Source organism: Caloenas nicobarica, chromosome 6 (genome assembly GCF_036013445.1).
Source record: "Caloenas nicobarica isolate bCalNic1 chromosome 6, bCalNic1.hap1, whole genome shotgun sequence".
NCBI classification, from domain to species: Eukaryota; Metazoa; Chordata; class Aves; order Columbiformes; family Columbidae; genus Caloenas; species Caloenas nicobarica.
In genome coordinates this window covers 5,833,967-5,856,649 of record NC_088250.1, presented here as the reverse complement: position 1 = coordinate 5,856,649, position 22,683 = coordinate 5,833,967, and the positions used below count along the sequence as shown (strand labels likewise).

At 53.9% G+C, this 22,683-nt stretch overlaps 2 protein-coding genes across 2 annotated transcripts; one reads left to right on the top strand and one right to left on the bottom strand.

Annotated features, from left to right (window-relative positions):
• Nucleotides 1–12,377, top strand: ITGB2 (integrin subunit beta 2). Its single transcript, XM_065637577.1, has 16 exons — nt 1–101; nt 5,085–5,151; nt 5,497–5,585; nt 5,879–6,062; nt 6,294–6,464; nt 6,766–7,007; nt 7,377–7,532; nt 7,733–7,828; nt 7,969–8,058; nt 8,387–8,527; nt 8,785–8,969; nt 9,655–9,899; nt 10,165–10,384; nt 10,507–10,712; nt 10,817–10,983; nt 11,251–12,377. The coding sequence occupies exons 2-16, from the start codon at nt 5,088–5,090 to the stop codon at nt 11,314–11,316; spliced, it is 2,322 nt and encodes a 773-aa protein (XP_065493649.1). The 5' UTR covers nt 1–101; nt 5,085–5,087; the 3' UTR covers nt 11,317–12,377.
• Nucleotides 12,378–13,558: 1,181 nt separating this feature from the next.
• KMO (kynurenine 3-monooxygenase) lies at nt 13,559–21,847 on the bottom strand. The gene is made up of 15 exons (XM_065637983.1): nt 21,794–21,847; nt 21,140–21,209; nt 20,276–20,373; nt 19,232–19,321; nt 18,936–18,984; nt 18,077–18,164; nt 17,274–17,439; nt 16,690–16,761; nt 16,037–16,158; nt 14,938–15,085; nt 14,597–14,654; nt 14,424–14,506; nt 14,051–14,152; nt 13,909–13,968; nt 13,559–13,714 (listed from the first exon to the last, which is right to left on the bottom strand). Exons 1-15 carry the CDS (start codon nt 21,845–21,847, stop codon nt 13,559–13,561), a joined length of 1,416 nt encoding a protein of 471 aa, XP_065494055.1.
• Between the last annotated feature and the right edge of the window lie 836 nt (nt 21,848–22,683).

Below are 22,683 nucleotides of genomic sequence, written 5' to 3'. Positions count from 1 at the left end.
AGCTTCCCCATGCCCGGCTGCTTTCCCCAGCCAAGCTTGAGAAGCTGAGACCATCCTCATCCCAGCCCAAGCGCAGGACGGAGGAGAGAGTTTGATGCGAGGTGAGTACAGCATCTCCATTTTCTTTGCTTCTGTTCTTTTGGGTGGGGAGGCAACCGGGCAACAAGGCAGTTTTGTAGCTCTGGTGTTTCCAATTAATTTCTTTTATAATTCCTGATCTAATCCCTGGCCACTCAAGTCATTAGATGGGCTTCAGGGAGCTCGGCACGGTGTCCCTCCCGTGTGTGGCGTGGCACAGCGGTCACTCCACGCAGCCTTTGCAAAGGCAGCGTGCTTGGTCTGTAGTGTTTTTGCTTGTGGAGGTAGGATTAAGCCTGGAACTGCAGGTGGTTATCGGGGAGAGGGTGTCAGACCCCAAACAACCCTTTCCTCATCACCCCACAGGCCTGGAAAGCAGCGCAGAGAGGGTGCAGTGTGCGCACCCCGAACCCTCGCACATGGTGCTGGGGAGAGCGGTGCCGGCTGCGTCCCCGGCCGGCAGCACTGGGCAAGCGACGGGGCTGGGGGCTGTGCCGGCTCCCCCTGCGACACCCCACTTCCTCCTGGGGTCCCGGACAAGCACCCACCGCCAGCCGCAGCGTGTGGTGGCTCAGAGGGGAAGGGGGAACCGGCATGGTGTGAGGGTGACGGGGGTGGCTGCCGCGGGACGTCCCTGCACCTCTGTGGGCCTGGGAGAAGAGCTGGGAGAGGGCGTGAGATCCTCACGCTTCTCCTCCATCTCTCTGTGTGCTGTACACACCAAATACTCTGCTGATGACCATTGAAAACGCCTGGCAGCGGCAGGGAGGGCAGCAGAGGCTGTGGGCAAGCTAACCCCGGGGAGAGCAGGTCCTTCCCAAAATCTTTGTGGCTCTTGGATGTGACAAGATGTGGGGGACACCCCAGGGGTCAGGGAAAGCAACCTGGAATCTGGATTTGATGCTTTTTCCAGCACCATGGCCCCATCTCCCAGGCTCCCGGGGAGGTAAAAAGCGAACGTGTGAACACTCGCAGAGGCGTCAAGCCCTGCAGCCAGCACGGGTGCCAGTACGCGACTTCTGCAAGGTGTGGGAAGGTTTAAACGGTGCACTTTGCTGTCACGGCTGTCACATCCTGCTTCACACGGTGGTTTTGCGCTTTTTTCTGTCCTCATCCCAGTGCCGTTTCAGTCACAAGCGATCTCAGCGTGCTGGAGAGCGCGGTGCAGGGTGTTTTATTTTCTCACAGGAAGACGTACTTGAGTAACCATAGAGCTGGTGGCGATGGGGGATCCTTCCTTTGCTCCCACAAAGCACGAGCTCTGCCACCTCCAGGAAACGGGTTGTGCCCTCGGGCAGGTCCCTGGGTCCCTACTCAGCTCTGGGACTCTGTCCTGTATCTCTGCAAACCCAGCAGCCATCACAGCATCCCTGCTGGGATCAGCCACGGGGCGATGCCCACTGGAGACGAGACACAAGAAGTGGCTTCTCTGCTCTTATAAATCCCCTTTCACCCCCAGGCAGGGCTCTGACCCAGGGAGACACAACAGCACAAAGCCCCAGGCTCCCAGGGCAGGGCAAGTGTCCCACAGTGACCCAGGGACCTCGGCACTCAGAGCCAAGGGACAGCACGGGCCAGGCGCTTGGTGCACATGGGAGAGTGCTCATCCCACACACCCATCCCCTGCGAGCACTGGAGCCCACTGGAAGGAAATATATATAACATGTATACATATTTCATAGAGTAGGACACAGTATTGTATATTATTTTTATATACATGTAGAAAAATATTTTAATTGATAAATATTTTATATTTTTCTGGTAATTTATGTATATATAAAAATACGTATACACACACACTGCGTGCGGTATTCTGCACAGCGGGAGTCTTAACCAGTGGGTAGCCCTGCGTATGGCAGTTTGCATTGACAGGAACTATCCACCTCACGAATTGCCACAAACCAAGTGACATCCGCTCTCCCATCCTTGCTCTACTCTGCTCCTCCTGTTTACCACCTGTGCATGGGGTCTGGGGCCACCCAGAGTAGGGGGGGAAAGGAGCAGCGCTGCTGGGTGCAATACTTGGTGTCCCTGTCACAGCGTGATGGTGACACAGCACCAGGGATGCTTGAGAGCGTGGAGGAAACGCTCAGAGGCACCAAAGGACAAGCACTGACATTAGTGGCACCTCTCCATTGCAGGCGGATGGTACAAACGCCCCAGGAGTCCTCCTGGGATACTCAGCACAAAAGCACGTCCTCCTGTTTTGCAGGGAAACAGATGTTTAGCAAAGCACTGAAGGGGACTTGTGGCCAACAGACTGCAAGACCCGTCCCTGCTGTTGAACACTCATCTTATTTATAGCAATGAGATCGCCGTGAGCATCAACACTTCCCCTTCAGCCCTATTTATATATCCCAACTCGCTCCTCCACGCTGCACAGCAGCCTGCTCCATCCCGCCGGCAAGACCAGTGCCCGAGAGACCGCTGCGCCCCAGCTCTGCCCCCTGCCCGCAGGCAGGACAGCGCCCAGCCCTTTCCTCATGTACCTTCCCTGAGGCCACCTTCACAGTTTCTGTCTCACAAACCCTTCAGGAGCACCTTGCCCTGCCTGACCCACGCCAGGTACATAACATACAGCAAGAGCTGCTTCATAGATGGAATACCCTGGTGGCTTCTGCAAAGGGTTCCTGAGCTGCCCAAGGCATGTGGTGAGAAGATCAGAGCTTGTGGCCAAGAAGGACCCTGGGCAGGGTGTGCAGCCTTCTCCCCTCAATGCCACCATGCAGCCGTGGCCAGGGAGCAGAGCCTGGTGGCCACGTGTCCTCTCCGTAGCCAGGGCGCTCAGTCTCGGCACCCTGCTCCCCACCCCGCGATGAAGGTGGTTGTAAAGCTCTGCAGTCCTGCCCCTTCACACCAAGGCAGGAGGACGGACTGCGTGTATCCCTCTGCTTGCCTTAACTTATGAAAAAGAGGGGAAAAAACAACATCCCAGGCAGGGAGCAGAGCACCCAGGACTGGCGGTGGCAGTGCAAGTCTGCGACTCAGGCAAAGGGATTGCTGAGGGTCTTGGAGAAAATGTTGCTGGCAACCCTGTCTGGGCCCTGCTAATGCAGAGAGTCAGACCACAAACCTGCGTTCCCCTCCTCCGAACCCTGTAAGGAGGCAGACAAAAGCAGAAGCCCCATTTGTTCTCTTTGAAAGTCATGCTACGTCACATATACACTCATCCACCCACACACCGGTGAACAATTTCCCTCCGCAATAGGAGAAAAGACGTGGTGAGCTTTCTTCTGCTGCTCTCCACTAGTATCAGGGTGTGCTTTACATTCTCACAGCAAGGAAAATAAACGACTTTGGGAATCAGACAAGCATCCAAATCCAGCCCACAAAATGAAGCCTACATTACAATACTCAACAGCAGCCAGAGTTGGGCATGTGTTGAAGTTCCCACTTTATTTCTGGGGTTTGAGAGCTTTTTAAAATCTACTTTTAATTGAAAACATGTTCTGTTTTATGAGACGAGCCTGTAAGCAGGAACCTCTAACCTCCAGCACGGATGAGGAGCTCGCAGAGCCTCAGTCCACCCCAGTGCCGCCCCACACCTTGGCATGGCAGCAGGAATTAAACGCTTGGAAACATCAGGCAGGTGGGATGGCAGGAGCACCTTCTTTTAAGACTGACAGTGTCATCCCTGGCTTGTCTGGTGTCTTACAGAGGCTGACGAGCTAAGAAAGGACATCCTGATGTCTCAGAAGGGAATCTGAGCAGCCCTGCGTACTAACCTGGCCTCAGTGCCTTTTGAAGGTTTCTCTTGGTTTTTTTTTTCTTGTTTCCATTTCACTCTGAGCCGTTAATCCAGTAGGTTCACGGACAGGGCTGATGGCACTTTGTGAAGTTGGCAGCAGCCAGGGAGTGGTGGTTTTCTTGCTCAGGGCAGCGTCAGAGCTATTTCAAAATCGGTGACCTGGTTTTTGGATGCTGGGTCTAATATTGCTCAAAAGGGCAATGTTTGTTGTTCCTTCGTGCTTTCTTATTCCTTTTTCTTAACAAATTCCTCTTTTCTCACTTCTCTGTGTGTCCATGTTGCAAGGCCGCTACTCTGTTGGGTTTTGCTGCGGGAAGGCATTACAAGAAATGACAGCATTAATAAACATGATCTCATTGACACACACTGAAAAATTGCTCCCTGAGAGCAATTTAGCCAACTTTATGGATGGTATAAATTTCTGGGATCAGGAGATGTGCTTGGGGGCAAGAAGCGAGTAGTGTGAGCAGCTAGAACAAGCACTGTGAGAATGTGCTCGTGAAGAACGGGGTCTCTATCATGCTTTGAAACGCTGGTGTAACTGAGCATAGCAAGTGGTCACCCATGGCCTGGTGTTGGAAACCCTCGCTTGTTGGAAACCCTCGGCAGGAAAACTGATTTTAATTCACTACATGAAATACTTCATTTCCTTGATGAAGCAGTTATGTGTAAAGCAAGTAGTAACAGACTTTTTTTCTTGTGTATCCAGCACACCATGCTAGTTAATTAATAGAAGTGGTCCTTTTGTTAATTTTTATTCCAATTTCCATCCAAATATAGCTCGACACAGAGACTGAGAAAACTCACATCTAGTAAAAACTAAATGCAGTTCTTGAGATTTTCCAATATTATGTAGGTATAAATATATAGGTAGAAGGGTGTGGATAAATACTGCATCAAGCTTTGCAGCAGTTCAGCTGAATGCGTAGCAATACAGTGCAAGTTCCTGCTCTGATGACTTCCACATTTAGTCCAAAAGCTGTGTTTATTGGAAGCCAACTTATTTTTGTAAAAGCACACGAGCCCCCGTCCTGAGTCAGCCCACACACCCGGGGTGGCTGCCCTGGCCCCGGCTGCCCGATCGCGGGGCTGCGGCGGCGTCACGTTCTCAGGCTCTGCCCACAGTGGGACAGCAGCAGGAAGGACACGTTCCGCTGCAGCCACCATCCCCTGCAGCCACTTTCTATAGGGTTCGAGGGCTCCCTGCCCTGCAGCTGCCATGCACCAGGCAGTCACAGAGATGCTTTTCGTCTTTTAGAAAATGTTGCGCGACTGCTGCCTCCAGCTGCCGGTGGTGACCTGGGTGCTGCTGCTGGTGACGATGGGTGAGTCCCACCTGCCCTTCCGCGCTGCCTTCCTCCTGGCACCTTATGTGGGCAGCGAAAGAGGGGGGGAACCCAAATGCTGACAACAGCAGTGGGAACATGGCACTGAGAGATGTGCAAGGGCCAGATCCTGCATTTCCTGGGATATGGATTTAACTCAAGCCAGTCCAGCTGAGGGACAGCGAGGCAGGTGAGCACCCTGCCAGGGCCCCCAGAGTGGGATTTATAGACAAGGTGGGCTCAGGACAGCATGGGTGCATGGTGCTGGGTGTCAGAGCACCCCGTGGTGCCGCTGCTGCCTCCTCTGAGTTCCCCCACACCAACTCTGTCTTGTCTCCATTCCAGCCTCTGCCACGGAGTGCCCCAAGATCAAGGTGGGGACGTGCAACGACTGCATCCAGTCTGGTCCTGACTGCGCCTGGTGCAAGAAGCCGGTAGGTGCACACAGCCTCTGGCGCTGCCAGCCCTCAGCAGTCAGCTAACGGGCAGCGGGACGCTCACCCTGCCCACCCTGCGCATGGTGCAGGGAGGAGACTATGTCCTGAGAGTGTTTCAAGTCCTACCGGGTGGATGGGACCAGGAGAAACCTGACAGACGGGATCCCTCCAACCTTCCTTTCTCCATCAATACCCTGGAGACCTGGACTGGGAGCTGGGTCAGCTTGTAATGAGCCCGTTCACTTCCTTGCTCCTCTGATTGTTTTTCCCACTGATGTTGCAACACGCAGGGTTTCACCAAAGCTGGTGAGCCGGACTCCGTCCGCTGCGACACTGTGGAGCAGCTGCAGCAGAGGGGGTGCCCGCAGGATGAGATTCAGTTTCCAACCAGCAACGCTACGAGGACACAGAACAGTCCCTTAAGCAGCGACATACAGCTGAGTCCCCAGGCTGTGCACCTGAAACTGCGGATAGGTACGGTCTGCCTGGCACTCCCAACACCCTTCCCCTCGCCCCCAGGCTCAGCTGGGGGCTAGTGCTCCCCAAAGGGCAGGGAAGGGCAGGCAGCAGGGATGTGGCAGCACATCTCAGCCTGCATTTCCTCCCTTTTTCTTCCAAAAGAGAGGAGGATCCCAGCAAGGGGTGGGCGATGGGTGACACGTGAGCCACAGCACAGCAGCTGATCTCAGCATTTCCATCCCACAGGCCAGCCTGCTGTTTTTGAGGTGAAGTTTCGCCGCGCCATGGGGTACCCCATCGATCTCTACTACCTCATGGACCTCTCCTACTCCATGCTGGATGACCTGGAGAAGGTGAAGAAGCTGGGAGGGGAGCTGCTCAGAGCCCTGGAGAGCACCACCCCTTCTCGACGCATAGGTGAGCCTGTCTCTGGCAGGAGACCCTGGCACAGCTGTTTGCTGCAGGGCTGGAGTGGAATGCAGGCAGCGGGATGCAGGCAGCGGGATGCAGGCAGCAGGATGCAGGCAGCGGGATGCAGGCAGCAGGATGCAGGCAGCAGGATGCAGGCAGCGGGATGCAGGCAGCGGGATGCAGGCAGCATGACCTGTCCTCTGCCAAGCTGGAGAGTGTGCCAGGGCAAGGGATGTGGACGTGTACACAGGGGCCAGTAAACACCTGCTGGCCCCTGCCCCTGACACTGTGGTCCTGGATGCCCTAGGGTTTGGCTCTTTCGTGGACAAGACAGTGCTGCCCTTTGTGAACACGCACCCTGAGAAGCTGCAGAACCCCTGCCCCAACAAGGACACGCCATGCCAGCCTCCCTTCGCCTACAAGCACATCCTCTCACTGACTGATGACGCCAAGAAGTTTGAGAGCGAAGTGGGGAAGCAGTTCATCTCGGGGAACCTGGATGCCCCGGAGGGGGGGCTGGATGCCATGATGCAGGCAGCGGTGTGTGGGGTGAGTCCCCATGTTTGTCCCGCTGATGGCAGCTATGGGCAGGTGTGGGGGCTGTGACCCACGCTTATGGACCATCCCTCAGGAGGTGGCTCTGCCCCTCTCCAGGTGGGCTCTGGGAGCCCATCATGTACCTGCAACCCATGTATAAGTCCCAGTTTGGCAGCAGAGCAGGTTACACTGGTGGGGAGCAAGAGGGCATCTTACCCCAGAGCCTCCTGACCCTGATCTCCTGTAACCCACCTCCTCCATGCCCCCTACCCCACATCGTGGCCGACACAAGATCTGCCATGCTTTGGCAAGGGCCATACCATGCCCGCTGGCACTGTCCTCCCAGCCCTGCTCAGGGACCGGTCTCCATGCTGCTTGCAGGACTTGATCGGCTGGCGCAACGTGACCCGCTTGCTGGTGTACGCTACCGACGACGGCTTCCACTTTGCCGGTGATGGCAAACTTGGGGCCATCCTGACCCCCAACGACGGCCAGTGCCACCTGGAGGACAACATGTACAAAAAGAGCGATGAGTTTGTAAGTACCCAGGGGCTGCTTGGTGGCTCCGCATCCTCAGCCTTGCTCCTCCAGGCAGAAAAAAAAGTCACATAAAAAGCTTGTTGCTGAGACCACAAGGTCACCATAATCACCATAACCTGGGCTGTGAAACCCAAACTTTCCACCTTTCAGCTGGTGGGAGAGATTGTACTGAGCGCCGTGTCCCTCTCCCCACCTAGGACTACCCATCTGTTGGCCAGCTGGTCCAGAAACTTGCTGAAAACAACATTCAGCCCATTTTTGCTGTTACCAGTAAGATGGTGGATGTTTACAAGGTAAGGAGACTTCAGATGGTCCAGGTACCTCCTGTCCCTCCCAAGGAGGACAGAAACAGCTGTACGTGTCCTCCTGCTGCTTCCCCCTGCTCCACCACCACTTGGGGGGGACCACTCACCTCTGTGCTCTCTGTTGGCAGAAACTCAGTGAGATGATCCCAAAGTCGGCAGTGGGAGAGCTGAATGAGGACTCCAGCAACATCATTGAACTCATCCAGGAGGCCTACAACGTAAGTGCTGGAGGAGGCTGTGTTTCACCTGTCTGGCAGGGCTTGGAGCAGTTCCCATCGTCTGTCCTCACCGTCAGAGAGCAGTTGGGACCAGGGCTTTGAGGGCAGGACATGCTGAGTCCCTCTGCCTACAGCAAGCAAGAGGTTCCTGCCTCTCCAATGCTATCAGCTGCCTTCCCAGAACCACCCCAGGTGGCTGAAACCCCAGCCTGGGCTGCTCCCTGCCCTTATCCCCTGAGCTGGGGGTAAGCCCTGACCTGCAAACCCACACCCCCTTGCTTTGGTCTCCTCTTGGACTGATGGCACTTTCTCCACCATTTCGCCACAGAACCTCTCCTCGCGGATCATCCTGGACCACAGCCCCCTGCCAGACGTCCTGGAGGTCAAATATGACTCTATATGCAGTCAGGGCAATGTCATCTCAGATGAAGCCAGAGGGCAGTGTGACAACGTCAAGATCAATGAAGAGGTACGTTCCCCTGCACCAGGAGCACCCCTCGGCTCACAAGGTTCCTACTACCCATCCTGTGTAACAGCACAAACCCAGCCTGTTGTTCCAGGCTTTCTGTTCACATGAATTTAATGCCAAGAGTGTCCAAAATGCTGCAGGATGGGGGGATCCTCAGTTGCACTGGATGTGTGTGTGCTCAGCCTGGCGCCGGTATCACCATTGCTGAAGCTACCTGACCACTCTGGCCCTTCCCTTTCTCGGTCTGCACTTTCTAGATCACCTTCAGAGTGAAGGTCACGGCCAAGGAGTGCATCAAAAGCCAGTCCTTCACCATCCGGCCCCTGGGCTTCACGGACACCCTCACCGTCCACCTGGACAGCAACTGCAACTGCAGCTGCGACGAGCAGCCCGACCCGACCGCCTGCAGTGGGAAAGGCAGCGTCGTCTGCGGGATCTGCAGGTACGTGCTGTCCCCCCAAAACACTGTCTCAAATGCTACCAGAGCTGGGGAGTTGCTGGGGGAGGGCCGTCGGGCCGAGCCAAGGGCTCGGTTCTGCAGCTTTGCACCGATTTTCTTATTCAGAGAGGTGGTTTATGTTCGTGGAGGTAGGGGACATGGTGAGCTCTCTCTTCTGTTGGTGGAGTCCCTGCTGCTTTCCTAAGGGCATCCACCCACTCGCCCATCCCACTACCTGCCCATCCATCCAACTATACAACCCACCCACTGAGCAGACACAGATTTCTGTAGAAATCTCTCAAAATCCCACTCCTGGGCTGCAGTTCATGCAGGTCTTTAAGTGCAATTATTGCTTTGCGGCCCCTCAATGACAGGGAGAGAAAAAGACTGGGTTTCCTCAGGAAACATTCAGATCTCCTTGGCAAAGGTTTGGAAATTCTAAGTATAACAACTTCCGGGCAACCGTTTGGTGTTGTAAATACAACCAGCACCGAGAACGGCGTTTCTGAGGTCTCCTCCTGGTCAGCAACCCTGCTCCAGCACAGAGTTTGCACCAACACACCGTGGTTGAGTTTTAGAGAGGCTGTCCCAGATTTGCTCCTCTTCGGCTGAGGGCTGGGCCCCGCACATGCCCCATGGCGTTTCTTGTGGCCGCTGGCCCAGGCTCGCTCCTCTCCTTTGACGGCAGCTGCAATCCAGGCTACATGGGGAAGAACTGCGAGTGCGAAACCAAAGGCAAGACCAGCAAGGAGCTGGAGGGCAGCTGCAGGAAGGACAACAGCTCGGTCATCTGCTCGGGTCTGGGGGACTGCGTGTGCGGGGAGTGCATCTGCCACGCCAGCGATGTGCCCGACAAGAAGATCTACGGCCCCTACTGCGAGTGCGACAACGTGAACTGCGAGTTTTACAACGGCTCCGTCTGTGGCGGCAAAGGTGACGCGTCTGCACGATGGGTTCTCCACCAGGGCACTGTTTATAGAGATTAAATCCCCTGGGAGATGCTGCCTTTCCCTGCCAAAACACAAGTGGGTGGGTTTGGGGGTCCTGGGTCCCACTGCACCAGCCTGCAGGACCTCCTCAACCATCTCATGGAAGGTGGCATGGAGACTGCAGGATGGGTGGTGCTCTCCAAGCATGAGCAGAGGCAGGGTGACCTGGATCTCTGTAGGATCCTGGTCTGAAAGGTTTTTCCCTCCAGACCGTGGGACGTGCAACTGCGGGGAGTGCGAGTGCAAGCCCGAGTTCCAGGGCAGCGCCTGCCAGTGCAAGAAGTCCACGGAGAACTGCTTGAACAGCCGCAAGAACGAGTGCAGCCTCCGTGGGACCTGCCACTGCAACCGCTGCCAGTGCCGGGGGCTGTACCAGCCCCCTTTCTGCCTGGAGTGCCCCAGCTGCCCCTCGCCCTGCGGCAGATACGTGTGAGTGACGTGTAGAGATGGCGCGGGGGGCGGCGGGGATCCCCCCCACCTGCCAGGCAGCCAAAGCCGGGTGAGAGGACCTCTGCCCCTGCAGAGGTGAGCTGTGGCCAACTGTTTTGCAGCTCCTGCGTGGAGTGCAAGGCCTTCGAGAGCGGCCCCTTCGCGAAGAACTGCACCCAGGCCTGCCCCAACATCCGGACAGCTGAGGAATCGAAGGAGGAGAGCAGGCAGTGCAAGGAGAAGGACTCCAACAACTGCTGGATCTCCTTCCGCATGATCCAGGATGACGGCGAGGAGATGTACACCATCATCGTCGACTCTAAAAAAGGTACCCCAGCCCTGCTCCTCCTGCCCCGCTGCGGGCAGGCTGCCGGCTCTCCCGTGGCGGTCTGGCCGGGGGCTGCGGCTGGATGCTGTCTGTCTGTCCCGCAGAGTGTCCGGAGCCTCCCAACATCGCGCTGATCGTGGGAGGCACCATCGCTGGTGTGGCCCTCATCGGCCTGGTGCTGCTGCTGATCTGGCGGCTCTTGACGGAGCTGTTTGACCGCCGGGAATACCGCCGGTTTGAGAAGGAGAAGTCCAAGGCCAAGTGGAATGATGTAAGAGAGCCCATGGATGGTGGTGGGGTGTGCTGGGATGCTCACATACATGTGGTGGGGACACCTGGAGGGGACATCCTCTCCAGAGGTAGCCGTGGCAGACCTGAGCCCTCCCCACAGGCTGGTTTTGTGGGGGCTAAAGCAGCCCGTGGGCTCTTCTTCCAATACTGTCTGCACCATCAGTGTTGGGGAGGGTGGAGTAGGTAACACTCCGCTGAAAATCCAATACAGCACAACAATGTGGGCCTCTCACCTCTCTCCCTCCAGGCTGATAACCCCCTCTTCAAGAGTGCCACCACCACGGTCGTGAACCCCAGGTTCAACGGGCAATGAAGTGGAGCAACACCTGGCAGCGCTAGGACCCACCATTAAATAATTAAATGCCAAGCTAAGGAAAACTCAGACTGTGGGTCCCACCTCCTCTTCTTTCTCCTGTTGGTTTGTTCCCTTCTTCCAAGAGGCCACCAGCATATGAGGTGCTGGCCGAGGGGCTGCACCTTGCCTGTCTCCTGGTGCAGCGCTCGACAGTTGGTTTAGTGGAGCTGGGAGAAAGGAACAGCTGCAGCTTTGCTGTGGTTGGGACTGCAGAGCAGGTCTCACCAGCGGACACACACAGCAGCTCCCATACTGACTGTCTCAACTCTTGATGCTAGCTTTGCCTCCTGGCAGGAGCTTTGGACACCAAGCCCTAAAATCAGCTGCATGCACAGAGTGCTTCCAGCCTTGATTTGGAGCCGGGATTTCAAACCTGCCATCTCTCTTCTGCTATAGCAGCCCAGGCTGCTCCATGCCTTCCCCTGCTGTGCTGGTCTCCACCATTTAAGCACTCACTGCTGAGTTGGATGTGGAAAGTTCTCCAGGCTGGTGGTCTGCTCTGGAGGTTGCAGCGAGGTGATGGGCCCGAAGGACTAGTGAGCACCTGTACCCAGAGATGAAGAGCAGCCAGGGAACATGCACTGGATCTTTTTTGTAAACCATCAACTGCTCCCCAGTGTTGCTCCCCTCTCAGACCTACCTTGGGCATGGTTCTACTTGGGCTCCTGCAAGCTTGGCTCACCTCTGCCGGGCTTTGAGCCCTCTTCACGACAAGGAGACAAAGGAGGAACTATTTGAACTATGAAATACCGTCACCAAGCAAGTGAAACATAGCCTGCAGCTCAGAGCTCTGCCACAGCTTCTTCCACCACCCCCAGGCCTCTTTTCACTGCTCTGCAAGTGCATCAGACGTCCCGAGGGCCAGGTGTGCAAAAGACCCAGCAGTATCCACAGCATCTCCAGCTCAGCGCTTTTCCAGAGCATGCACAGCAGCTAATTGCTCTTATGTTGTGGGGTCATTCCTGGGAAATAGTGGTACAAATTCCTATTTGCTTTAAGTTTGGGAATAATTTGCAGATAGCTGCATTATGTCACATCTTCATTTGCTATTTGAAAAGGTTTAATAAAAATTAATGTATAAAATAAATACATCTGTCCTGCTAAGAATCAGGTCCAAGGGCAGGAGCTGAAGCGTAAAACACCTTAAACAAGAGTGTCTGTACCATGTCAGATCAGGGGTTAATTTGGACCATTTTGCTGTTCTTCAACAGTGACTGTGAGGGTCTAGGGCAAGGTAAGGAGAAGGAAAGTGTGTCTGATACTTCCTCCAGTACTCTCCCAGCCTGCAGTTATTTTTGGCACAAGGACTCCCAGCTCCATGTAGGTCCTGTGCACCCCGTACCTGGCTGCACAAAGACACCCATTAGGGATCTGGGTCTTGGATGCAAAGCCCATTGCCAAGGACGCAGGCAGAGGCTGGTGTAACTTGAACGTGAAGAGGCTATCTATGATTCTGTGATCTCCTCCATCAGCAGCTGCAGGTCTTACTGCTCATGTAGTGTGTGCAGTGCAAGTACAACCACATAAGTGCTTCAGAGGACAACTAGAGAAAAATCTGTGAGGGATCCAGACTTTTTCAAAAATAAATATGGTCAGACAGAAATATATGCTAGGGCATGCATAAAAGCCCAGAGAGAAAACAGTGAGCTAGGAGGTTCCTTCAGGCCCCTGGGCTTGCTTTAGCCAAAAGGCTTGGTGGTTCCTCCGTGGAGACCTGCTTGCAAAAGTCAGAAGTATTTCTCAGCCAGGCGTGGAGTGGCACTTTCTCCAGGCTTCAAGCACTGCCCCAGAGCTTAATTTCTTAAAGCTGTTTCATTTCCACCAGGAATAACTGAACCATATTTTCTTTGGCTTGGGGTGGGGAAGAAGACAACTGATTTTCAAGTCAAGGTAGTGGCTTGATTTTGGTAAGAGCAGAAGTCAGCAGTACAGGCTGGGACACCCCAACCAGTTCCAGTGGCCGTCCTGCTGCACCCAGCCTGTGACATACCACATCACTTGAGACAAGGCTGCTGAGGTGAGGTAGATACACCTGAGCCCGTGTAGGACTCTTCTCGCCCAGGGAGAGGGACCATGACCACTGCAGGAGGCAGAGGAGATGCAGGAGCTGCCCGGCCACATCCCAAGAGAAACAGCATCATCCAGCTGAGCCAACAGCCTGTGTCTTCACTTTTATTACAACCAAGAGCTCCCCTTACATTTAAGCCACTCGTGCGCCAAAAGGAAAATTTCTGACATTCTTCAGAGAATAGCCCCACAAGTTTTCCATGCAGAAGTCCCGTGCCAGCCGCTTCATGAGCAGGTAGGTGCCACCCAGTCCTGCTGCCCCCACAACAAATAGCCCTCGATCAATTACCTGCAAGTGCAAAGAGAAACCTCGGCATCATCAGAGGTTTGCTCGCACCCTGCGGCACCAAGTGAAGTCTTCACGCCTGCACCTGCCTGGCAATATCCCACCACCAAAACTCTGCCCGGCGCAGAGCAGTGCTGGTGTGCAGGATGCTCATAAGCCTTGTGACATGGGGAGGACGGGCACCACCACCGACCAACCTTTTTCTGCCATTTCCAGCGCTGAAGTGCCTCATGGTAGCGAATTCTGGTGAAAGTCACCTGAGAGGGTTGCAGGAGCACGTCACCACCTCAAAGCCAACCAAGGAGGAATTTGTGGTGGCTCAGGCAGTGGGGACCTTACCATGGTGTACAGCGGGACGATGGTGGAAGGCATGAGCGTGTGGAGGAAGTTGTCTATGCGCTTCCGAAAAATGAACCACGTTGAATTCACGTGCTCACGCATCTGTGACAGAGCAACCACCACCCCTTTGCAGGATGTGTTGGCCGAGCTCCCCTGCATTTTGCTAGCTCTCCCACTGCCTGTCCTGGGGGTCACTGCAAGGAGAAGAGCCTCTCCACCCTCAGTGACATCCCCAAGGAGCTCGTAGGCTGAAGTCTGCAGGGGTGAGAGCCCAACCAGAGTCTTGCCAGACACCCTGCCCGCTGTGTGCATCCTAACAGGGCGCCACTGTGTGCATGGCCCATGGGACCACGAGTCTGTGCGGCTCACCTACCTCTACATAGTTGTACATGGCTAAATCTGAGATCGCATGGTCATCTGGCACCCTCAGCCTGGAGAACTCAGGGAGGCAGGCACCTGGGAGAAGAAAGCAGCAGAGGATCCAGCTGCCCTCAGCTGCAGAGGGATCCTCCTCTGCTCTTGCTCCTCTCCGTCCAGCTCACTCACCTAGGTCATTGTGAAACTGGTCCATTAATTCATCAAAAACCAGACAATCCTCAAAGCCCTGGGAGGAAATTTAGCAGGTAAACAGGCAGAAGGAACCACGCATCATGAGAAGTGCTCTCACGGATATTCAGCTGGTGTAGCTGTTCACACATGCATGGTCCCAATTACCACAGCTTCAGAGCAGGAATCTTACTCCAGGCCACTGTGCCAGGGCTCTTGCAGAGAAACTCAGGGGACTGCCTTTCTCAGCAGCCTGGGGCTGCCCTGCTGGACCCCCCTCCCACCCAGTCCTTGCCCCATGGGCCCTGACTGACACAGCCCAGGGCCAGCCCTGAACTTACCGCGTTCATGCCCTGTCCATAGAAGGGCACGACGGCATGCGCGGCGTCTCCCATCAACACGCACCGGGAAGCAAGGTGGTAGGAGGAGCACTTCACAGATATCATGGCCTGGGCTGGCAGCAAAAAGTAATCGTGCTTCAGCTCTCGCCTTCAGGCAAAACAACAGATACTTCACTTGTGGGACCACAAGAGACAAGCGGAGCAAGTCCAAGCTCGAGAAGCCAGGGCCACGGGAACTGTCAGCATTGGGATGCAAAACCCAAAACTATTAACTAGGATATTTGTGCTGGGAAAAATATGGAGACCATAAAATCTATTTCATCTACTTCCCCCTATTGAGCAAATATTTTGTCTGCAGGTTTTAAGCTCTGCATATGGTAAGAGGACTGAGATGTTGATTACACTCAAGTTGCGTGACACTGCCTGGGCAGCAGCACGCCACTGGGAATTACCCACTCTTGTGTCTCACAGCCCTGATATTTGTTTTAGCCATACAATCAATAAGTGCCAGACTTTGTTTGGTCAGCACATTGGTTTGTTTGTTTTTTCTTGCCAAGCCCAGGTTTTCTCAGACTGTTACCTAAAATCTCAACATTTGCGCAACTCAGCGATCTGAACAGTGGCACTACCTTCGCGCTGCTGGTTTCAGCATGCAACCCTCACCTTCACTTTGCTCACCCACCTCTAACGTCAAAAACACACGGCTTATGAACAGCTAATCCATCCCTTGAATTGAGAACCTTTAACAGCAATATGAGAGCAGCGGGAGGTGATCTGCTCTTTGTTCCCTCAGTGGCCTCGCACCTCCAAGGGACAGAGCAGTGCTTCAGTGCAACTCCATCAGAAACTGCTGCAGGATGGGGCTGCATCCCGCTGCTCAGCCTGCTATTCCAGCATGGATGCAATGCAGACCTCAGCTTGTTTGCTCCCCCTTCTTCAGGACTACAGACCACAGGGATCCACCCCAATAATGTTCATGACCCCTTGGCCCACCAGCTTCAGCAGAGTCTCCATCATGGGGATGCTGGTGGGTGGGGATGTGCCCCCTGGCTTTGCAGCACTTCATTGATGAGCAAGAAGGGGAGATGACAACACTCACTCTCCGATGAGAGGGATGGCGTCTGGGAAGTAGGACTGGAAAAACCCCAGCACTTGCTCGCCTGTCGTAAGCTTCTCAAATTCCTCAAAGGGCATGAAGAGCGTACAGGTGAAGGACTTGTCCTGCCAGCCAGGAGGAAGGTCAGAAAGAAGCCCAGAGGCCATAGAGAGCACCTGGCACCTGGAGCAGCATCTCAGTGCCTGGCCTGTCACCCGGCAATCACAGCGACCCGCTTTCACAGTGGGAACGAGCACCTGGCAACACCGTTTCCTGTGATGGGCTTGCAGGCGCTGGCGGCAGACAGGGGGGAGGCAGAAACTGGCAGCGTGTGATCTGCCGGCACGCTGCCCAGTGCTCCCTGATCTGGTTTACGACATCCAGAGCTGCAGAGACCTGGTTTTCAGGGGGCTCGGGCAGCCTCAGATGTGGGAGGTGGCACAGGTACCTCCTCAGAGCTGCGAGGCAGGGACAGCACTGGGGGTCCTGCCCTTCACACCATCCCCCCCCATGCTGTGGGACACCTGGCACACCCTGGGGGTCCCTCCTGGCACCTTGTCAGCCCTCCCAGCCCCTGTCATGTGCTTGCCACCACAGCCAGTTCATCCACGCAAGCTCCATCCCGTGCCCCAGGGGAGAGTGACTGTGGTTATCACCATATTGGGCAGCGCAATCATCATGAAGGTGTTTCTTGGCCAGATATGGAGGTAGTTTGGTTCCATGGCAAACTGAAAGAGAAGGAACATCGCCTTGTGTCCCTGACCTGCCCTGCTCACCTTCCCCAGCCCAGCATCTGGTTCCCCTCCACACCAGTACACCATTTCCCATCCTTCATACCATGAGAAGACACAATGACCACAGGGCCCCTTTCTGGTACCTAATGCTTCAGGGAGAGACAACGACAAGAAGAAAGGGTAGGAAAGACAGGCAAAAATCTGGTTTGCAATCACTAATGTCCTCACAGACACATTCCCATACCCCCAGGACCTCTCAGACCTTGAGTTAACCCCACCGCTCTGGGGCAGGCTCTCTAGGATTTTTGTAGCCAGGTATCAAGACATTGGCCCCACTACTTGAGGAAGAAGAGATGCCTGCCTTCTCCTAGGAAAGTTTTAATCCCTTGGCTGAACCCCAAGCAAGAAATTTTTCTCTAGAGCTGCTGTAGCACAGCCACCATGAGAGAGGAGGAGGGTGTCCCACCTGCAAAGGTGGCAGCAGCCCCCAGGACAGGCACACTTACGTCTCCATCCTTGGGAGGGATGGTCAGCTCCATATAACCATGAGGAATGTACTCGTGACTGTAGTTAAAGCGCGCTTGCCTCATGAACTGCTTTCTGACTGTTGAGAAGGCTCCATCACATCCAACGATGAGATCGTAGGTGACTTCCAAGGGCTGCCGGTCAGATCTGAACAGAAAAAGTCCCTTGGATCAGTCCTGCTGCAACTCCGGGCCAGCTCAGCACCACTGGGCACAGCGAATCTGCCTTTCGCAAAATGCTGGTGTCACCTCAAGCATTATTAATCTTCTAGGGTAAGGGAAGGCTGGCTTTCACTGACTGGGACGCTCAGCATTAGGATAATTATTATCCTGTAGTTTATCAAAAGCATAACTCTGTCCAATAATGTAACAGGCTCTATTGGGATAATGCTGCAATTTCACAGAGCCTGCATCCCCAGGTGGACAGGGGGCATAACCAGAACTTAACACAACTATGAAACAAGCTTGTTAGCTGCCTTCTGTGATGAGCAATCAGTCTGAAAACCAGCGCTATGGAGATCAGCACATTTATTCCCTGCACAGGTCAATGTGTGCCTCGCTCGCTGCCAGGCTGCTGGTGGGTTAGGTAGTCGCTTAAATTTTTTTCAGCCTCCCCATGAACCCTGCTTTGATGTCTCTCCTTTCCAAAGATGACACCAAGTTTTGCCTGCTCAGGAATAACACGCTAGTTTCAAATAGATTGCTCAATTGTTTGAGGTTTTATGAATGATTAAGCAGAAACTAACTGAACACAGCGCTTGATCCCAGGCTTGCGCAGGGGTTACCTTTTTATGGTTAATGCCCCCAGCTCTGCATTGCACCCCACAAGCTTGTGTCCAAAGTACAGTTTAGTGTTGGAGTACTTCTCCGCAGCTGTGAAAAGAAGATACAACTACATGTAGAGGCTTGAACTGTGACCCCCAAAATATTTCCAAGGTATCCCTAAATTATAGGGACTTTTGCCATCACATCAAATAAGACTGCTGTGTTGAGCAATGGCCAGCGGGCAAGGCACACTGGGATTTGGTTTAGTCAGCTCTGGTGAAAACTATTTTAAAAGTGCAAGGAATGCTGCAAAGATTACTTTCTTCCCCACAATTACATGAGTCATTGACCTGTTTCCACCATCACTATATTGTATTTCAGGCCGGGATGCTGCGCCTGTAGTTAATGGGAAATCTGGGGAAATCTGGCCCAGCCTGATTACACACTTTGCCACAGTGCTCCAATTTCTATTTGTCTCTGTACAATCGGGGGTTGCAGGAAATGCCACAAATCATGGCAAGGCTGAGGAGGTATCTCCTGCTTTGGCTGTTGATGTTCTGGAAGCAGACACGGTGCTCGGAGCTGGGGGTTTGAGGCAACTCCCACTCCAGGGTGGATGCAGAAGAGCCGAATGCTCACACAGGAAGGCCTTGGGGGGACTTGTTTGAGTTGTTTTGTGCCAGACAAGCAGCATAGAAACAGCAGAGATTTTCTGCTTAAAAACACAGCTAGTTCACATTTGCATTTTCTGAGAGCCAGGTTATGCCAAACTCCAGGGCGAAGAGCGCCTAGGGCCCAAAGTCTCCTGTTCAGGGGGCAAACCCTAAATCCTCAGTGAATAGGGTGTAAAAGTGTTTGCAAACAGACCTGGCAACCTACCTGTTAGCAGCTCTCTGTTTAAGTTTGTTCTGTCCACAGAGAGAATGTACTGCAAGGCAAACAAACATGGGGTTCAGGAGGCGTTGCTGAAGGATGCTCTGCATGACCAGGTGAGAGACATCTACCCTCTTCGAACAGCCCTGCCAAAATCGGGGGGTCACGCAATCCCCTTCCTGCTCACAGCATCCTTTCTAAGAGCGTGAGCCTCAGGCTGTCCATCCCACAGAGCGATGAATGCCATCAAAGCCCCCTTGTGCTTTGCAAAGCATCTCTGAGTGGCAGCACAAGACCAGTACCTGGTTCTTCTTCCCATAGGGGATAGAATACTTCTTCCCCGAAGGCGTGTGTATCCTCCGTGCCCGCATGGGAATGCCTTTGGACACAATCTGAAATGGGAGGAAACAAAACCCAGCCTTCTGGCCAAAACCGAGTTGCCAAATGGAAGGGCACAAGCCACCAAGTGCCATCATCCCTGTGCACTGCACTCCAGACTGAATGGGATGCTTTCTCCTCATACATTTTCATGTGGATATCCAAGTTACTGGGGAAAATTTTACAGGGCTGTCATCGCTAAGTCACTATATTTTACTGAGATTACCTGCAAGCTCATTCTCATGAAAATCAATGCCAAAATATTTTTTTGATAGAAGGGACTTTAAAAGCCCCAGGGTGCTAGGCAGGGCAGGGGATGACGGTCAATGTCAAAGTTATGTCCTGGTGCTGGGATATGACCTGTCGAAGCCTGAGCTCCTTCTCTGGAGGGACAAGGACGTCCCACCACTGCCAACAGCTGGATGTCAAATGGCAGCAAGCACCCGGCAGAGGAGTGTGGGCTCTGAGCGAAGAGTGCTGTGCAGAAGTCAGTGTGCACAGATTTCAGGGGTCAGCCCAAAGCTCAAGATTTTGTGGGAAAATACAAATCTAGACACGTCAGTGGAGAAGCCAGCTCCCTTCATCACATCCTGCTGGTACTCCAGCTCTTTTGGGAGTGTACCTGCTCCTGCCCTGTTTGCCCTCCCCCTGCAGGAAGGAGGAGAGCATGGGGGAGAGGTAAATATTGGAAGGTGTTGTCTGAGTGTTGGTCTCCTGAGGAAGCAACCTCTGCCATGAGCAGAGCCCAGCTGCCCAGGGCTTGTACTGTCCCCAGGCTGGGAGAGATCCCTGTTGGTGGCTGTCCCCAGGCTGTGGGCAAGCAGTGGCAGAGGTCTACCTGCACCCTCATGAAAGCAGAGCTACTGCTGTGGTGGTCCCTGAGCGCTTGGGAAGCAGAAAAGAGCCCATGCATCACCGGTTGAAGTCAACCATAGAGATCCCACCAGCGACAGAAGCCACCAGGATACCTGCTCTTCCATCCCCACAGCTCGGAGGGCTTGGCGTCCTCTGTGGGACAGCGCCAAGTTAATGCTCCTGCCACGGGCAAAGCTGGCCACCCGGATATCTGCGTGGAAAGAGTGGTTGGTTATGGAGATGCTGATAACACAGCCTGGTCTGGGCAGCATCTCCTGAAATCCCTGCGGTGACAGCAGGTGGGACAGTGGGCTTCTCCTCCCTGTCACTGTACGTTCAAGTTGAGTTTCATCTTCCATGGTGTCATTCTCATCTGTCGCTTGGCTTGCTCTCTCTGCCCAGGCTTTATTTGTCTGTCAGCCGATAGACACTGAAGGCAAAAGATTTCTCTCCCTTTCAGCCAGCAACTGGGCTCCAAATGATCCTTGCTCTGTTGTGGTGCCCTGCGGAGCTGTAAGCTTCCTAAAAGCACCCCATCCCTCCTGCTGCCCATCTCACCACCAGCCCTCCTCAACACCCCGGCAGTGGTTACCAGTCCAGCTGATGATTTTAACTCTAACAGGGGTGCTGCAACATTAACAACAGCCATTGCTTCCAAACTTCTGATCCAGCTTGGTTCAACAGTGCTGTGCTATAATTCTTCATGCAGAGATCAGTTTTCAAAGGTGAGGATTTGAATCAGTATTTAAGCCAATAATATAAAAAAGGGCATCATTTTAGTAGCTGAAGGGTGGATTCCTTCCATACAACATATTTCAAATAAATGCTCCCTGCACCACCGGAGCTAAAGGGAAGAGTAAAAAGAATATCCCCAAAGTGCCACACTTTCAGATTTCAGTGAGCTCACACAGCTCCTCCTTTCCTTCCTCAGGAACAGAAATATATCAATAAAGCAGTAAGGATCAAGCTGAACTTACCTTCTCTGGCTTCATAAACGTCAACATGGAAACCTCGTCTAGCAAAGAAACAGGCGTTTAATGCACCCACCTACAAGAGAAGGATGAGGAACAGCGGATGAAGTGTTTCACTAGCAGCTATGTCACAGATCACTGCTGAGGTGCATGAAGAGAAAGCAGTGGTCAGGGACACAGCTCAGCATATACAGGAAGATGCTTTGATGAAGAACCTTAGAGCACTTCTGCCTGGATGGCTGTCTTGTTTTTGTTTCATTTCTATCATTAATTGCTGTCAGAACTACAGACTCTTATGTCATGGGTTTTTTTCCAGCAGTACAGGGACAAAGAAGCAAATGGCCAAGAAGTCAGAAGAGAGATTTATGTGCTGCAGCGTTCCATGCTGTCCTTTAGAATCAGGTGCATTGCATCTCTGGGATATCTCGGCAGCAAAGCTTTCCCTTGAGGGAAAGAACTGTTCTCCCACAAAGTCCTAGGGGCTCAAACGAGCCTCGCTGCCTCCCCCAGTGGGAACTCAACCAACTCCTCCATAGCACCCCGTCGTCTGAGGGAGGAATGATTTTAAGAAAAAACATTCACCCCACATCCAAGCAACGCTTTCACAGCCCCAGCTCCTTGGTAAACGCAATCATGCAGCAGGCAAATTGTGTTTCCTACCAGACCACCGCCAACAATGGCGACTCTTTTCCCCCGTGGGTCATTGGGCTCCATCGCTGGGGCAGCCCGCAGGTCGCAGGTTCTTCCTGCTGTGTCCCCGCTCCCTGTCCTGCTGCGCTGCCCCCACCGATGGGGAGGAGAAGGATGTGGGTGGCTGAGTCACGCCAGGGTTCTTCTCCCCTGGTTCATATTAAAGTTTAACTCCCAGCCCAGAGACCGTGGCCAGGCGCACTGAGCCTTAGGTGAAGAGATGCGAGTGCGGCGTTATTCAGCTAAGCCTTATTCAAAGGCCTCTGTTGAAAATTGTAAAGCAATTCTGCAGCCTTCAAGGATGTCCTAATGAAACACACACAGAGCAGGAGGAGAACTTGCATCTGCCGGGCTTTTGCTGGTGCTTTGCCGGGCTGCACTGCAGAGGCACCATGGGACGATGCCAGGTAACTCCTGGAGCACCTTCCCGAGGGTGGGATGTGAACCACACTGCTCGCCCAGGGGCCTGATCCCATCTGCGAGGACATCTTTTGCTCGAATAAGCTGTACGTGGCCTGAGTGTGCTGGGGTACGATGCTGAGCAGAGGGTCCGTGCCTAATCTGCGGAAGCTTTCCAGGGCTCGGATGAGGCCGTGAGGAGACGTCTCCGTGTGCACCATTTCACAAACCCATCCTTGCGAGGAGGTGCTCTGCTGATCCGGCACTGCACACCATAAGCTTTTAACAGGGAGTAGCCAATTACAGCCTGCTCACAATAATTAAGCAGCAGACAGTGAAAACACATACATTAACATACACTAATTACCTGCAGTGCACAGCCCAAACCAGCAGGTTTGCCTCAAAGGAGCAAGACCAAATCCTCCCCATCGCACATCCTGGATCCCGGGGGATGCGGAGCA

Excerpts from the sequence above, each read along its gene's own strand:
- ITGB2 (XM_065637577.1), top strand. The coding sequence starts at position 5,088 with ATGTTGCGCGACTGCTGCCTCCAGCTGCCGGTGGTGACCTGGGTGCTG. Across the intron at positions 5,586-5,878 it reads GCGCCTGGTGCAAGAAGCCG|GGTTTCACCAAAGCTGGTGA; the intron begins GTAGGTGCACAC and ends TGCAACACGCAG. Across the intron at positions 7,533-7,732 it reads ACAAAAAGAGCGATGAGTTT|GACTACCCATCTGTTGGCCA; the intron begins GTAAGTACCCAG and ends CTCCCCACCTAG.
- KMO (XM_065637983.1), bottom strand. The coding sequence starts at position 21,847 with ATGGAGCCCAATGACCCACGGGGGAAAAGAGTCGCCATTGTTGGCGGT. Across the intron at positions 17,440-18,076 it reads GGGGCATTAACCATAAAAAG|ATCTGACCGGCAGCCCTTGG; the intron begins GTAACCCCTGCG and ends TTTTCTGTTCAG. Across the intron at positions 14,655-14,937 it reads ATGGACAGGGCATGAACGCG|GGCTTTGAGGATTGTCTGGT; the intron begins GTAAGTTCAGGG and ends ATTTCCTCCCAG.